Source organism: Pelophylax lessonae (assembly GCF_965119305.1).
Source record: "Pelophylax lessonae genome assembly, chromosome: 9".
Classification (NCBI taxonomy): domain Eukaryota; kingdom Metazoa; phylum Chordata; class Amphibia; order Anura; family Ranidae; genus Pelophylax; species Pelophylax lessonae.
In genome coordinates, this window is record NC_138776.1 from 147,984,610 (window position 1) to 148,002,657 (window position 18,048).

The following is an 18,048-nucleotide window of genomic DNA, read 5'->3' on the forward strand; positions in this document are numbered from 1 at the left end:
TGGAAGTATCACCATCAAAGTGTAGACATTGGCTTCTTTGAAATAATGCACAACTTCTCTATCTATATGAGCTATTGTTTTAGAGTATACACTTCCATTTTCCATTCATTTGTTGTGGCTCCCTCACCTTTGTGTACCCAAGGCAAATATGAAGGCAGCGTGGCATGGAGGCTTCTCTACCAAGAAAGAAGAGAGCAGTAAATGTGTTCCAGCTCTGTCATAAATAATCTCCTGTCACTGGCCACCAATTAAATATTGTTATTTCTAAAGCATTTCATCAGTAAAGGACAAATATATACCTGGATATGACATGAGAAAACATGAATTGCTAATTGCATTGTCAAAATGAGGGCCAAAGTCATAACACTTTTTTTAGTCTAGTAAAAAAAACCTTTGGCCATGTTCAACACTTTGATCTACATGAATGTTTGATGGACATGCGTCCTGATCTGCAAACCCACCATACCTGTCTCTAAACTGTCATATAGCTAAATATTATTCATGTTATTAAAATAACATTTTTTCCTAATAATATACTGATTTTAAGGACAACCACAAAAGCAGAAGATAGAAGTGAATTTTATGCACAGTACACACACAGGATCACTTTTTGTTGAACCTCTCCCTCCTCCCTTTTAGCTTCTGTCTTCTCTCCTCTGTCTTGGTGTTTGTTTTATTGGAGCCTGGGGTGTTCTTTTGATCAAGTCAATCTCACTCTGGCACTTGAGTCCTGATTGGCTAAAGGGTTTAGAGAAAAAATCTTTAATTAAGTAGATAATCTCTTCTTAGTAGGTTTGCAGCTCCATTTCTCTACCCCTTGGCTCTCACTTGGGATCTCCTACTGGTCCTGATTTAAACTTGCAGAAGAACAGTCTTTACTTGTAGTGGCTCAGGGTTTTCCAGTGTTGGATTATGTTGTTTATTGGATCCCACTTGATCATCTTCCTCCTACTTCTAGTCCATTTTGGCCATTGTTGGTAAGTAGTAGTAGGGCATTATATGACATCTCATGATGCTTTCTGTTGTAAACATGTATGACCACATACCGGGGGTAAAAATGCATATAGTGTATTTTTTTTAACTGATATTTATATAGTAGCATAAAACAGTATGTTATTGAATGTTCCCTGTTGCACCAGAAAGGCTTAAAGCCTAGGAAGATATGAGGTAAGGCTAAGGCGTGTTAGCCCATATAATACATATATACATTTTCTAACACACAATGTAAAGAGATTAAATGTTTTTAATATAAAAAAAAATACTTAATTTATTTAGTCATTTACTTATGTAAAACCCTTACAGGAAATAACCCCTAGGTGAAAATAATACTCTAGATTTGTAGTAGTAGTAGTAATAAAACTCTGGATTTGTACTCTGGGGAATGACCCACCTTACATCTCTCTCAGCACTTGTTAATCTTCAGATATCAAAATAGTATTTGAGCAATACAATTGCAGTCTTCATTATTTTATTTAGATATTACTATTATTATTATTTTTTATTTAGATATTTACTGTGTTTTTAGAGTTCATGTGGTTGGACATTATAGATTATATCACTATAACTAAAAAAAAATAATTAAAAATGAAATTTACTGTAAATATTAAAACTAAAAAAAATGATGTAAAAGAATGTTTGGATCAGTGTCCACTTGAACATTTTATAAATGTTTGATTATATAGTATACATAAGTGCAGCACTAAAAAAAAAAAAAAAAAAAAATACACATTATTAATTATTAGCAGTGCCTAAGTAAATACATTTTTTTATTGCAGGGCTGCTCTTTGAAATTATGACATGCTTAAAATGCAGATCTATACTCTTATTCAATATTCCACAAGTGTATGTACAAAACTGTATATGCTGCCACTTTATTATCATATCAGTTATACATTGCCATCATTACATTTTTTTTTTGTAGGCAACAGATAGAACCATTGCACTGAACAGCTATTATTTACATTATTATTTAAAATACATAAAAATAAATGAATTTACTGGAAATTATAAAATGTCAATAGATTTGTTCATGCAGTAATCCATATTAAGCTATCACAATTAGTTTTGCTGAAGTTGGAGCAAGACCAAATGAATTCTAAATCATTGCTATAGGGTTACTGTACTTATGACTTAGCATTTAAGCATGAGATTTTAATTCGATAAGGTTGATAAATACGTTTCTAGCAGTAATGCTTAAAGTGTGTGAAATAAAAAAAAAAAAAATAAATAAATACCATATAATATATAATATCTTAGGATAGAAATAATAAATATGGTATCCTAGCAAGTTAAGGGGTTTCATTTTTACATTAGCTAACTATATTAGGGTATTTTTTTTACTATTCCATGTTGTCAGTCACCTGTACAAATATACATGATATCTGTATAATATCTTCAAATCTATATTTTCTGATGTTTGCTTGGTATTTCTTTTTAAAATAGTTTTCACTTATCCATACCAAGTGTTGATACCGGTATTAATGTAATGTCATTCAATTATCTGAAGTTGGTTAAATATGGTATTTTTTTCCATATTGTAAATTGCAGCATTAAAGAGAACACATTCTAGCCCAAGTATGGTAAATGCGATTCTAAGAAAACGTAACCTAGCAGCAATATAAAGCTGTGATAAAAGTCTTTATTGGGTTTGCAGTGAAAATGAATATCTATTTAATAATCTAGTAGTTGTGTCTAATCCTTGTAGCTGCACTGTAACTTAAAAGGTGTATTTGATGTAGCTAATTGATACATGTAAATAGAGGGAATGACATGCAAAGCTGATTGTAGGCACCAAACACAACATGGAACACTTTCACCTCTCCCTCACATGCTCATTTTACGTAATATAAACCACAGGCATATTTCTAACAGCAAAGTACTGTTCCTAAAAAAAGGACTACTCAGAAGAATCTATATAGAGTGAACATATTCTCTAAAAATAATGTGGTTGGAGGGAGAAAATTCAAATGTTATCTTCTGCTGAGCGCCCCAGAATGACTCCATGCTATGTGTTGTCCATTGTAAATGTGGATATATTATTTTCTAGGTATATACTGTTGTTGGTTTTCTGTATACTCTGAATATTTAGAAGACTGATAAATCTGAAAATGTTACTTTACCCACGAAAGACAATGGGGTTGATTTACTAAAGACAAATAGCCTATTCACTTTGCAAGGGGAAATTTCCCTTTACTTAGTAAATTACGTGAAGCACTGCTGACTGCCATCATTCAATCATGTTATTTGAATTGCATGCAATTGGATATTCTTTACACTAAGCTAAGGAAAAATTTCCTTGAAAAATTAAGAACTTCATTCACTAAGTAAATCTGCCCCAAATGTATGTGTGCTTACAAAGAGGGTCTTGTCCTTCCATAATGGAATTGCTTGTTCACACCAGAATATATGCAGTGCAGTTCATTGTGTTGGCAAAATGTTATATACATTGGAGAACATTTATCATCGCAATTGCTTTTGCGTCATTAGTTTACATGTGCAGTTTGTGCGCAAAAATTTTTGAAACTATTTTGCGATCAGAGCAATCGTTTTAGGTTGATCATGCTGCCAAATAGAGACTGTCTGCTTCTGTTTTTTAATTGTGAACACTTACTTAGGGATGAAATTTATCTTTAGAGCTGCTACAGAACTTAGAAATGCTAAAAGCACTATTTAAATGTGTGCAAAAATTGTTTATTTTTAAAGCAAATCATTTATTAAAAAAGATGCATGCAAAAATAAATAAATAAATCATTCCCCAAATTTTATTTAAAATAAAAGAATCAGCAAATTTGCTGTTGTAAACAAAAAAAAGCCGCTTTTCATAAAATGTACCCCCTTTGCATTTTTGAGCTGACTTGAACAGCAAAATGCAGGTCAATGCACCAAAAAAAGAGTCGGCACAACTTTTTTTCCAGCCTTTTGATGTGACTAAACTTTATTAAAAACAATCAAAGGCAGATTCCATTCCATTTATATCCTTTTTTTAGTCCTAGTTGTGATTGTATTATTAGGGTTAGGATTATTACAAGTCATGTGTTACTTTACACGTTACAGATACATCAGAAAACAGCAGATGCTGTCAGATCTCATGGGAACTATATGAGCCATTATCCTGTTAGGTCCTCAGCTAGTTATCTTGTATCTTGGTCAGAAGACAGAGGATGCTAGTAAATCACCCGGGCTAATTTCTTTATCTGTGTGCATGAATCACCTTGTTTCTCGTGTAAAGGATTTCAGATGATGTGACCCAGTAATAACAGTGATCACCACATACCAAAGCCCACTGATTTGGAATTCCAAGAAGCTTCCAACCTATTATCAGTTTGGAATGTCAGGAACAAAATTAAGAATTCAAGATTCCATTTCAAATAAACAATAATAGAAATTTACTGATTAGAATTACTAAATACATATGTAGCCAACATTTGTGTAAATGAATTATTAAAGATATTTAATATTCACAAAACATTACTCCACTGTATTGGTATTGTGCAGAATGCAGCCAGAATGTTTCATTGCATTCCCTTCCAAATATATAATTGGAATGTCAGGAACAAATTTAAGAATTTAAGATTTTATTTTAAATAAACAATAATACAAATTTACTGATTAGAATTACTAAATACATATGTAGCCAACATTTGTGTAAATTAATTATTAAAGATATTTAATATTCACAACAAATGACTCCACTGTATTGGTATTGTGCAGAATGCAGCCAGAATGTTTCATTGCATTCCCTTCCAAATATATCATTGGACTTGGGGACAGAAAAATTATAAACAATATGAAAATGCATATCGAATATGCATTAGAATAATGAAAGTAAAAGGCTAAAAATATGTTAATAAAACCTGAGAAGTAATTAAATCTTAACAATGCTCCTATTACACATTTCCAAAAAAGGTTCAGATTGAACTGTGATTGTTCTGACTTTGGACAACTGCAGACACCTCCATCTCATAGTTGCCTGGCCTGACTGGGTTTTTTCGGCTGTCTGTTCATATTCACTATTTAGCTAAAGCAACATCTTTCAGGTGTAGTCTGTTAGTGTTGATGTCAATAATACAACATAATAGAGAATACAATTTAGGAATAGCCATGTTGAATAATTATCTATATTTTGGATGAAGAGCCGTATCAGAAGTTCCCAATACTATGCAACTTTGCAACTTTCTGCTTATGACAGACTATAGAGTACAAAGATCAGGAAAGCTGCGCATAGTGGACAATAAAATGTCCATATATATATATATATATATATATATATAAAAATAAATATATATATATATTCAACCTAATTAGTTCCTGTAGGTAAATATTAAATTCCTGTAAAGAAATTTCTTTCCCCAGTTTTTATAAACAGACCCCTATGATCTTGGCCCATATGTAACAGATTTGCATGGCTGACAAGCATGCTTGTTTACCCTATATTCCTATGTTTACAGAGATATAATTTATGTTTCTTCCTCTGATAAGAGCTAAGATTTTAATCAGTTTATGACTGCCATAAAACCCAGACCTCCTTGAAAAAACAGAAAAGAGATTTTTGTAGCAAACAAAAAAAAAAATCAGATAGTGTTGGGATATGTTAAAGGGCAATTAGGATCTAAGAGTTTTCATGACCTTTGTGTTTCCTGCACGAAGTGAAATGTTATTCTTGCCCTCAAATTAAATTTACTAGATTCAATTTGAAGATCCTAACATAAAAATAGATCCAAAAAAATAACAAACTTCACCAAGATACGAAAAAAAAAACATAGATTAAATTTTTGTTAAGTAGAAGTTTAGGTAATATATAACCAATGGCCCAAATGGTCTCTATATTCTTGCCTATATTCTAATGATTAAAAAAAAAATCATAATTTCCAAAACAAATGTTTTAATAAATGTTTTACTCTGTGACCACATGACCACTAAACCTCTGCGCCGGTCCTTTCCTCTTCCAACAGTGGACAGGGATTTGTAAGTGGATAGATCTCAGGACTGGCACTGATGTCACCACCATGGACTGCGTACACAAAGGCAGGGCCTGATGCACAGTTAGGCATAATTTCTTGATATATCCGAAGGCTTCTGTGTGCATGCGCACCAGAAGATGCCTTTCAACATACCCAGAGCTAACTATTGGTGGACTAGCCAACTCAGCAGTGGCTGATCAAGTTTTGTTGGTCCTACAACGAAAATCAAATTATTATGAGTGAAATGGCAGGATCACAAGACTTAATTATTTAGGCTTGGAAAAATGGGTATATTAGGAGGGTGCAAACATTTGAGATGCTATGCAAAGGGATGTTTTTTTGTACATTAGCTGGAAAGACACTTACGTTTTTGTTTATTTTATCATACATAGGACAGGTATAGCCATAGTAGTGCACTTGTAATAACACTAACAGATATATATATAACATACAACAGATATATTTCTAGATTGTAAGCTCTAACGAGCAGGGTCCTCTAGTTCCTCCTGTTTTGAATTGTATTGTAACTGTATTGTCTTCCCTCACATTGTAAAGCGCTGCGCAAACTGTTGGCACTATATCAATCCTGTATAATAAAATAATAAATAATAATATATTTTTTTTTTCTTTTTTTTTTTTTTTTTGTGCAAGCTGTCAGGATTCTGCCCCCTTCTTCTAGGTCCAGGTACCAAGCAGTTAGCACAAATATAAAAATAAAATTGACAGTACCCAGCTGTGTTATTTAACATGAACAAATGATGAGTAAACTAAGTATATAGTAGAAGTAACATAACCATGATTCAGGGACGCTGATAGATACACAATTGAAATGCATGTACAGTACTGTGCAAAAGGTTTAGACATGTGTGAAAAGATGTTGTAAATTAAGAATACTTTCAGAAATAGAAGTGTTAATAGTTTATTTTTATCAATTAACAAAATAGAAAGTAAATGAACAGAAGAGAAATCCAAATCGAATTAATATTCGGTATGACCACCCTTTACCTTCAAACCAGTATCACTTCTTCTAGGTACACACATTGTTTGTGCACACAGTTTTTGAAAGAGCATGACAGGTAGGCAGACTTGTATAAAGTACTCGAAATTTCTACTTGAGTAAAAGTACAAGTGCTCGATCAAAAAATTACTTGAGTAGAAGTGGAAGTGCTCGCAGAAAAAGTTACTTAAGTGGAAGTACTAAAGTATTCAACATTTTTTTTACTTAAGTATTGCAAGTAGTTTTTTCAAAAAATTTGCTACTTAAGTACTAAAAGTAAAAAGTACCAGTAGTTTTGAAAAAAAATTTCTACTCAAGTACTGAAAGTAGAAGTACAAGTACTGTGTTATGTAGTTATTAAAGAAATAAGTCAAAAGTTTGAACATCATATTGTTTTTTATTATTTCAAATGATTTATTCAAATGATCAACCTGTGTTTGTTAGTAGTTTCTTGATGCACTTTAAGCGCTGTAGCACCATTTATTTGTTTGTTTCATATTTTCTTTTTATTGGAAAGATTTGGTATAGCAGCTTTTATTATACACAGCCTTTATTTTCGTATGCGCTGATTTACAAATGACATTATACACATTTTTTTGAGCTTTATGCAACCTGCCATCTACTGTTCTGGCAGTGGTAATTTTTTTAAAAGTAACGAGTAACTATGCCGCACAAAAAAAAAATACTTGAGTAGAAGTATCGAAATCATCGAAAAAATGTAGTGAAGTAAAAGTAGAAGTAGGAGAAAAAAATTCTACTCTAGGAAAGTACAGATACTGCATTTCGGTACTTAAGTACAGTACTTAAGTAGTTCTACTTCGTTACTATACATCTCTGCAGGTAGGTTGTTCCAAACATCTTGGAGAACTAACCACAAGTCTTCTGTGGATGTAAGCTGCCTCAAATTATTCTGTCTCTTCGTGTAATCTCAGACAGGACTCAATGCTGTTGAGATCAGGTCTCTGTAGTGGTCAAACCACCACTTCCAGGACTCTTTTTTCTTCTTTACGCTGAAGATCGTTCTTAATGACATTGGCTGTATGTTTGGGGTCATTGTCCTGGTGCAGAATACATTTGGGGCCAATCTCATGATGGGTTAGTATCTGCTTGTATTTCTTAAAAACGATGTGCACATGCACTGTGTGTACCTAGAAGAATTGATGCTGGTTTGAAGCCAAAGGGTAGTCACACCAAATATTGATTTATTTTAGAATTTTCTTCTGTTTACTCACTTTGCATTTTGTAAATTGACAAAAATAAACTAATGAAATATATATTTTTTGAAAGCATTCTTACTTTACAGCATTTCTTCACACCAGCCTTATACTTTGTCACAGTACTGTATCTGAACTGTTTTAATTTCCAAAAGATTTGTAATTTATTGAGCATGCAATCATTTATAATTCTCTTCAACCCAACTTGTGATCCATGCATTTCTTTTACCATGATTAAACTTGATGGGCTTTCCTTTTTTTTTTTTTACTGTATGTAACTGTTACACTGCACAGTTGCAGTTGTGGCTTTCAGTGTCTCTTTACCTTCATTTATTCATTGGACAGCTAAATCTCCTGGCTAAATAAATGCTCTTGAAGGAAACTAGCTAACATGTGCATGTAAAGGCGCCTGCCTTTACATGCACATGAACTATAACAGCATCCCAATTTTAGTCCATAGGGTTCAATATTGAGTTAAAATAAAGTGTATCAACTGCGCTAACCAAAGTTTTAATAAACAAAAAAACTGCTAGCAAATCAACTGACGTGTGTTGTGAATGAAGTGGAAAAAATACAAAAATTGCAGCGCTAAATCAAAATATTTAAACGTGACCATGTGTGAATAAATGAACATACATATATATACAGTGGGTACGGAAAGTATTCAGACCCCCTTACATTTTTCACTCTTTGTTATATTGCAGCCATTTGCTAAAATCATTTAAGTTCATTCCTCATGAATGTACACATAGCACCCCATACTGACAGAAAAACACAGAATTGTTGACATTGTTGCAGATTTATTAAAAAAGAAAAACTGAAATATCACATGGTCCTAAGTATTCAGACCCTTTGCTGTGACACTCATATATTTAACTCAGGTGCTTTCCATTTCTTCTGATCATCCTTGAGATGGTTCTACACCTTCATTTGAGTCCAGCTGTGTTTGATTATACTGATTGGACTTGATTAGGAAAGCCACACACCTGTCTATATAAGACCTTCCAGATCACAATGCATGTCAGAGCAAATGAGAATCATGAGGTCAAAGGAACTGCCTGAAGAGCTCAGAGACAGAATTGTGGCAAGGCACAGATCTGGCCAAGGTTACAAAAAGATTTCTGCTGCACTTAAGGTTCCTAAGAGCACAGTGGCCTCCATAATCCTCAAATGGAAGACGTTTGGGACGACCAGAACCCTTCCTAGAGCTGGCCGTCCGGCCAAACTGAGCTATCGGGGGAGAAGAGCCTTGGTGAGAGAGGTAAAGAAGAACCCAAAGATCACTGTGGCTGAGCTCCAGAGATGCAGTCAGGAGATGGGAGAAAGTTGTAGAAAGTCAACCATCACTGCAGCCCTCCACCAGACGGGGCTTTATGGCAGAGTGGCCCGACGGAAGCCTCTCCTCAGTGTAAGACACATGAAAGCCCGCATGGAGTTTGCTAAAAAAACACCTGAAGGACTCCAAGATGGTGAGAAATAAGATTCTCTGGTCTGATGAGACCAAAATAGAACTTTTTGGCCTTAATTCTAAGCGGTATGTGTGGAGAAAACCAGGCACTGCTCATCACCTGTCCAATACAGTCCCAACAGTGAAGCATGGTGGTGGCAGCATCATGCTGTGGGGGTGTTTTTCAGCTGCAGGGACAGGACGACTGGTTGTAATCGAGGGAAAGATGAATGCGGCCAAGTACAGGGATATCCTGGACATAAACCTTCTCCAGAGTGCTCTGGACCTCAGACTGGGCCAAAGGTTTACCTTCCAACAAGACAATGACCCTAAGCACACAGCTAAAATAACGAAGGAGTGGCTTCACAACAACTCCGTGACTGTTCTTGAATGGCCCAGCCAGAGCACTGACTTAAACCCAATTGAGCATCTCTGGAGAGACTTAAAAATGGCTGTCCACCAACGTTTACCATCCAACCTGACAGAACTGGAGAGGATCTGCAAGGAGGAATGGCAGAGGATCCCCAAATCCAGGTGTGAAAGACTTGTTGCATCTTTCCCAAAAAGACTCCTGGCTGTATTAGATCAAAAGGGGGCTTCTACTAAATACTGAGCAAAGGGTCTGAATACTTAGGACCATGTGATATTTCAGTTTTTCTTTTTTAATAAATCTGCAACAATGTCAACAATTCTGTGTTTTTCTGTCAGTATGGGGTGCTATGTGTACATTCATGAGGAAGAAGAATGAATTTAAATGATTTTAGCAAATGGCTGCAATATAACAAAGAGTGAAAAATTTAAGGGGGTCTTAATACTTTCCATACCCACTGTATATATCAAATAAATCATATATATAACCAAACGTGACTAATATTGATCGAATGTGTTGCCACATATAATAACTGAAAAAAGTTCATAAAGAAAGTGGTGGTGGTGGTATAAACTAAATGTGCATCCAAATTCAAAGGTACGGTAATAGTGAACCGTGCCAAGGGACCCCACACCAAGGATCAAAAGATTGCGCTTGACGGAGGGTATGGACCCAAGATACTTTATAGTATATGGGCCATACGGGCTGATATTGCTGTATACTTCCACGATAAGGCTGGAACACCGGATGATCAGGAAGGTAGCCAAAGTGTCACAAATGGGAGCAGTGGATCTCTCACAGTCATACATGGAGGAAGCCAGACAAAACCGACATAGTGTAAAACTGCTAAAACTTTAATAGTACATAAAAGCCAAAGAAACACTTACAAACATCCAATGGACAAAGGCATGTGATACAGAAACTGATGGCATGAATAACGTTACTGACGCGCTTCCTCTAAGCAGACATAATCATAGGAAGCTATCATGTGACAATATTGAGTTGTCCCACCCTTTGCAGCTATAACAGATTTAACTCTCCTGGGAAGGCTGTTCACAAGGTTTAGTAGTGTGTCTAAGGAAATGTTTGACCATTCTTCCAGAAGCGCATTTGTGAGGGCAGGCACTGATGTTGGTGACAAGGCCTGGCTCACAGTCTCCACTCTAATTCATCCCAAAGGTGTTCTATTGGTTTGAGGTCAGGGCTCTGTGCAGGCCAGTCAAGTTTCTCCACATCAAACTTGCTCATCAATGTCTTTATAGACCTTGCTTTGTGCACTGGTGCGCAGTCATGTTGGAACAGGAAGGGCCATCCCCAAACTGTTCCCACAAAGCTGGGAGCATGAAATTGTCCAAAATGTCTTGGTATGCTGATGCCTTAAGAGTTTCCTTTACTAGAACTAAGAAGCCAAGCTCAACCCCTGAAAAACAACCCCACACCATAATCCCCCTCCACCAAATGAGTTGGACCTGTACACAAAGCAAGGTCCATAAAGAAATGGATGAGCGAGTTTGGGGTGGAGAAACTGGACTGGCCTGCACAGAGTCCTGACCTCAACTCAATAGAACACCTTTGGGATGAATTAGAGCGGAGACTGCGAGCCAGGCCTTCTCGTTAAATATCAGTGCCTGACCTCACAAATACGCTTCTGGAAGAATGGTCAAACATTCCCATAAATTTGTAGACAGCTTTGAAGCTTTTATAGCTGCAAAGGGTGGGCAAACTTAATTATGAACCCTACTGACTAAGACTGGGATGTCCTTAAAGTTCATGTGCGTGTAAAGGCAGGTGTTCCAATACTTTTGACAATATAGTATATGTTTTTCAACTGTGCATTTAGCTATCTGTCTGGAGTTACACTTTAGGGTTGAACTTCAGGCAAACCGGTAAATATGCAGTGGAAATTAGAGGGATGTTTTTCCTTCTAAAGGATTTTTATTGTGTCCATCCAGTTCTGAATTTTACACAGTCCTATGCTGCAGTTAGAGAAGTACTGCTTGGTCTCCTCCCTAACTAAAGCCTGTGCTTGGACAGTGAAGGAGTAGAAGCAGATTAATGGGCTCTCCCTTTGCTTTCTCATCTTATCAACATCTTCCTTGTTATCCTATGTGCATGCAGCAAACCTGATATTGTAAATAAAGTTTTTTGGTGCAAAGCACCCGTTGCCTGCGCTCAGAGTGGTGTAATCTTTAGTCCACCTTATTAGGGCCTTTCAACTATTTCTGGAGCTGTGGATACGACAACCCAGGAAGAATGCTACGGCCTTGCTGCCCCTTACACGACCAGGGAAGTCTGGAAACACTGTAACAACAAACAAACTAGGGATGCAACGGTCCGATATTCGGATTGGATATTGGCGCCGATATGGCCATAATAGCTGGATCGGTAAAATTAACAGATCCACGGGCCGATCCGGTTTTGCTCTTTACATAGCTGTGAGGGAGCAGAGAACAGCTGTCAAAGAAGAGAAAAAAAAAAGAGCCTCCTGCAAATGCCTGTCAGTCTCCCAGTTAAGTAAACACAATGATTGCAATGTATCTTTTCGTTCCATCTGCCGGAGGAGGGAAGTTTAACCTCTTAAATGCACAATTGTTATAGGGTATCTGCCGATACCGATCCGGAAGTATTATTTTGTTATAAGCTCACAAAACAGTACTTGATCGGACTCGGGATCGGCGATTTCACAAAGCAAAAGATCGGTATCGGGATCGGCATCAAAAAAGTCGAATCGGTGCATCCCTAAAACAAACACAGGGGCGCACCGGCCTAGTGCATTATCATTTGGATGGTTTATTTAAAAATAAGGATTAAAAATACTCACAAACGAGTTCTTGTTAAAAGAATATCACATAAGGAACGCAGTCCTCAGTAAAGGGATCCGAGGGTGAGTTGTCCCTTGAATTCTTGAAGGCTAACGCGTTTTGAGGCTTAGCCTCTTCCTCAGAGCCTAAAAAAGCATGTCTAGGCCCTTACTTAAATACTATACAATGACATTTGAAAAAAGACACAGGTGGGGGTAAGGCCCTCCTCCTGGGGGCGTGTACAAGAGGCGCCCGCCCACATCATCAATGGGCAGTGGTAAAGCAATATGCATTGTGGAGGGTGCCTCCCCCTAAAAATATTTTGGTCAGAGGGTACAACACAGTAAAACCGTATAGTAATGTTTAGAGTGGTAGTACAACACAATGCAGTCGTGAAAAGTGTATGGCCATGGAGATTTATGATCTTAAATTATAAATGCAAATAAATGTAGTCATGAAACATGTGTATCTATGGAGGTTTATGATCTTAGATTTTAGATGCAAATACATGCAGTCATGAAAAGTGTGTAGCTCTGGAGATTTATGATCCGGGATGGTGATGTTATTAGCATTATAGCAAGCCAAATTCAGGAACTTACACCTGGCTACTTTTAAAAACATACCTATATACACACAGGTGAGCTTCCTTTAAAATGTTATTTAAATAATTACCTGTGAATAGTGACCACAATACATTGTGAATAAACATTAAATAACCATATATAAAAATGTGAAGCAATGAAAATACTCAAACCATAACATATATAGGTATGTGTGCAAACAAATGAAAAAAGATGCATGTCAGTGACCACAATACACCTATTGTGAACTAATATTAAATAAATGTGTACTAAAATGTGCAACAATAAAAATACTCTAACCATAATATATTATGTATGTGCAAGCAAATGCATGTCACACAACATATGAAAATGATGAAATACAAAAAAAAAAAATTCCATGAAGTAGATGAACCCGGTGAGCAGGGAGTGCAAATCCAAGCTGCAGGACACAATGAGCAGAAAGAGTTCCTCACAATAGTTCCTACACCACACAAAAACTCTGCCTTTTACCAATAGATGTTGATCTCTAGTTATGGAGATCAAAAAGTGCTCAATGTGTGTATGCCTTTAAGAGCCTCTCCTGCGAGCCAATGCGGTCCTTTGCCGTTCCAACCAGCCAAACACTCAAAGGAAGCCAAAGGAGCCAACATGGTGTAAATCCGACACAGGTTTATTCAGCAAAGCACAGGCAAACACCCAGGATGATGAGTAAGCAAAAATGCAGCCACACTATCCAAGTATAGCTGACATGAAAATGGCACTGGCTGGGCCCCGCCTGACATGTTGTTTTGCTGTCAACGAGCGCTCTCAACGGAAAAGGTTTAAAAACATGCCTCATTATGTTTTCATGAATACACAACTGCATTAATTGGTGTTTAACCAAAACTGTACTCAATATACAGTGCCTTGAAAAAGTATTCATACCCCTTGACATTTTCCACATTTTGTCATGTTACAACCAAAAACGTAAATTTCTTTTATTGGGATTTTATGTGATAAACCAACACAAAGTGGCACATAATTGTGAAGTGAAACGAAAATGATAAATGGTTTTCTACATTTTTTTTTTTACAAATAATGATCTGAAAAGTGTAGCGTGCATTTGTATTCAGCCCCCTGTACTCTGATACCCCTAACTAAAATCTAGTGGAACCAATTGCCTTAAGAAGTCACCTAATTGCTCCTGTGTGTAATTTAATCTAGGTATAAATACAGATGTTCTGTGAAGCCCTCAGAGGTTTGTTAGAGAACCTTAGTGAACAAACAGCATCAAGAAGGCCAAGGAACACACCAGACAGTTCAGGGATACAGTTCTGGAGAAGTGTAAAGCAGGGTTAGGTTATAAAATAAATATCCCAAGCTTTGAACATCTAACGGAGCACTATTTAATCCATCATCAGAAAATGGAAAGAGTATGGCACAACTGCAAACCTACCACGACATGGCCATTTGCCTAACTTGACAGGCTAGGCAAGGAGAGCATTAATCAGAGAAGCAGCCAAGTGGCCCATGGTAACTCTGGAGGAGCTGCAGAGATCCACAGCTCAGGTAGGAGAATCTTTCCACAGGACAACTATTAGTCGCACACTCCACAAATCTGGTCTTTATGGAAGAGTGCCAAGAAGAAAGCCATTGTTGAAAGAAAGCCATAAGAAGTCCTGTTTGCCAGAAGCCATGTGGGGGACACAGCAAACATGTGGAAGAAGGTGCTCTGGTCAGAGGAGACCAAAGTTGAACTTTTTGGCCTAAAAGCAAAACGCTACGTGTGGTGGAAATCTAACTCTGCACATGACTGTGAAACATGGTGGTGGCAGCATCATGTTGTGGGGATGCTTTTCTTCAGCAGGGACAGGGAAGCTGGTCAGAGTTGATGGGAAGATGGATGGAGCCAAATACAGGGCAATCTTAGAAGAAAACATGTTAGAGTCTGCAAAAGACTTGAGACTGGGGCAGAGGTTCACCTTTCAGCAGGGCAACTACCCTAAACATACAGTCACAGCTACAAATGGTTTAGATCAAAGCATATTTATGTGTTAGAATGGCCCAGTGAAAGTCCAGACCTGAATCAAATTGAGAATTTGTGACAAGACTTGAAAATTGCTGTTCACAGATGCTCCCCATCCGATCTGACAGAGCTTGAGTTATTTTGCAAAGAAGAATTGGCAAACATTTCTCTAGATGTGCAAAGCTGATAGAGACATATCCAGAAATACTTGCAGCTGTAATTGCAGCGAAAGGTGGTTCTACAAAGTATTGACTCAAGGGGGCTGAATACAAATGTACCCCACATTTTCAGGAAATTTATTCGTAATAAAAATTTAAACCCATTTAAAATTTTCCTTCCACTTCACAATTAAGTGCCACTTTGTCTTGGTCTATTACATACATTCACAATAACATACATTTACGTTTTTGGTTGTAACATGACAAAATGTGGAAAATTTCAAGGGGTATGAATACTTTTTTAAGGCACTGTACATGAGACAGTGGGGTTGATTTACTCAAACTGGAGCGTGTAAAATCTGGTGCAGCTCTGCATAGAACTCAGCTTCCAGGTTTTTTGTTATAGCTTAATTGAACAAACTGAAGTCAGAAGCTGATTGGCTACCATGCACAGCTGCACCAGATTTTGCACTCTCCAGTTTTAGTAAATCAACCCTACTGCTATTTAAAGTGGAGCAAAAGCCATTGAATTGATGCAGGAGACAAGTGTAAGTGTCCGTTCACACTAATGCGGAACGACTTCGGGGGCGACCTGTGAAGTCGCATGCACCGCGACTTCGGCGCGACTTGCACGGACTTCACATAATTGAAGTCAATGCAAGTCGCTCCGATGTCACCCCAAAGTAGTACAGGAACTATTTTCTAAGTCAGAGCGACTTGAGTCGCTCCTATTAGAATGGTTCCCGTAGCACAGAATGGACCGCGACATGTCAGGCTGACAAGTCGCGGTAGTGTGAACCGGGACTTAGCATTGCTAGATATAAGGCTAATCAGAAATGTTCACCCAGATCAGCCTTTTCTCAGTACCATTGAAATAATATTCAAGTCTCAGGGAACCACTGCCTATAATTACTATATCTGACATCAGACATTAGCACGAGCAATAAGTTCCAGATATAAAGAATAAGGAATGTGGCATATTTAGTGTATTTGACATGCAGGGTTGTTCTGTAAAACAACATTATTTTCAGTAATAATGTACTGAAACAAAAAATAACAATGGGCAGAACAACTTAAACTGTAAAAACAGCAGTGTCCCCCTTATATTGGTGGTCAGTGAAAAATGCCACCTAACAGTGATGATCGGTGTAGTCCCCACTTACATTGAAGGAGTGTAGTGCTCCTTACATTGCTGGTCAGTGGAGGACTCCCTTAGATGGAACCTTGTTACACTGAGGAGCTGTGGGAAGAATGCCCCTGACATTAGAGGTTAGTGGAAAGAAGTTCCCTGACATCAGTGGTCAGTGGGAAGAATGTCCCCATCATCAGTGGGAAGAATGTCCCTGACATCCTTGGTCAGTGGGAAGAAGTTCCCTGACATCAGTGGTCAGTGGGAAGAAGTTTCCTGACATCAGTGGTCAGTGGGAAGAATGTCCCCGTCATCAGTGGGAAGAATGTCCCTGACATCCGTGGTCAGTGGGAAGAAGTTCTCTGACATCAGTGGTCAGTGGGAAAAATGTCCCAGACATCAGTGGTCAGTGGGAAGAATGTCCCAGACATCAGTGGTCAGTGGGAAGAATGTCCCAGACATCAGTGGTCAGTGGGAAGAATGTCCCTGTCATCAGTGGGAAGAATGTCCCTGACATCAGTGGTCAGTGGGAAGAATATCCCAGACATCAGTGGTCAGTGGGAAGAATGTCCCTGACATCCGTGGTCAGTAGGAAGAAGTTCCCTGACGTCAGTGGAATGCCCTCTCTACAAATACCTGAAAAGGTCACTGGTGTCATTGGTAACCTATTGTGGAGGCATGCATTGCTCATTGTTAAATAATCCAAGATATCCATGGAGGAACCTTACAGCTCCATAGAATTCTGGTTGAGAAAGGATGATCCAGATATCTGATCATCTTTGTTGATTATGTTAGCATGGCCATTGCTTCAGTGCCTACATTATACTGTATATATGGGCAGTGAAAGGAAGCTTCTCCAAGAGTTTTAGTTTATAATTACAACTATAATTACAACTACAGCTTTAAAAAACAGTATTTTTTAAGTCAAATTCACTTAAAAGAAATCAAAAAAAGAATCTGTTGTCTAAAAACTATTTTAGTGAGCTGATTACCAGTTGGTTGCTAAACTCTTGAGCACTTAGATGAAGAGATTGGTAAAGTGCTGTTAGTTCCCAGCAGTGTTCACTCACCTGCCCTTAGAGTCTTACTGGGTTGAACTTCATTGATTCTATTGCATTCCCCACAATGTAGAGTGGCTTCTTCTTTTAATGACTACAATGAAGTAGACAGAACTGTGAAACTCCAATACAGATCTCGCAAAACCAGAGTTTCCAAGAGTTAAGAGAAGACAGCTGCTGTTTCAACTACCAAGCATCTAACACAAATTAAAATCAGATTTGGGGAAATGGCTCTGTGTATATGTCCATAATTCAGGCCCTGGATGCCATCTCTATGAATAGCAGCACACTATAGATCTATTTTAGCAGTGAGATTTTAATGTTGCTCTTGCTCTGCAGCTCACAA

The 18,048-nt window shown here is 37.4% G+C and overlaps 1 protein-coding gene across 2 annotated transcripts in view; it reads left to right on the plus strand.

The window, feature by feature from the left end:
* Window positions 1-827: 827 nt before the first annotated feature.
* Window positions 828-18,048, plus strand: part of WNT8B (Wnt family member 8B) — an 83,127-nt gene continuing 65,906 nt past the window's right edge. For both annotated transcript variants that reach the window (XM_082266703.1, XM_082266704.1), the window contains exon 1: window positions 828-977. In XM_082266703.1, the coding sequence (XP_082122829.1) occupies window positions 913-977 (65 nt within the window). In that variant the 5' untranslated portion in view covers window positions 828-912. The remainder of the gene's footprint in view (window positions 978-18,048) is intronic.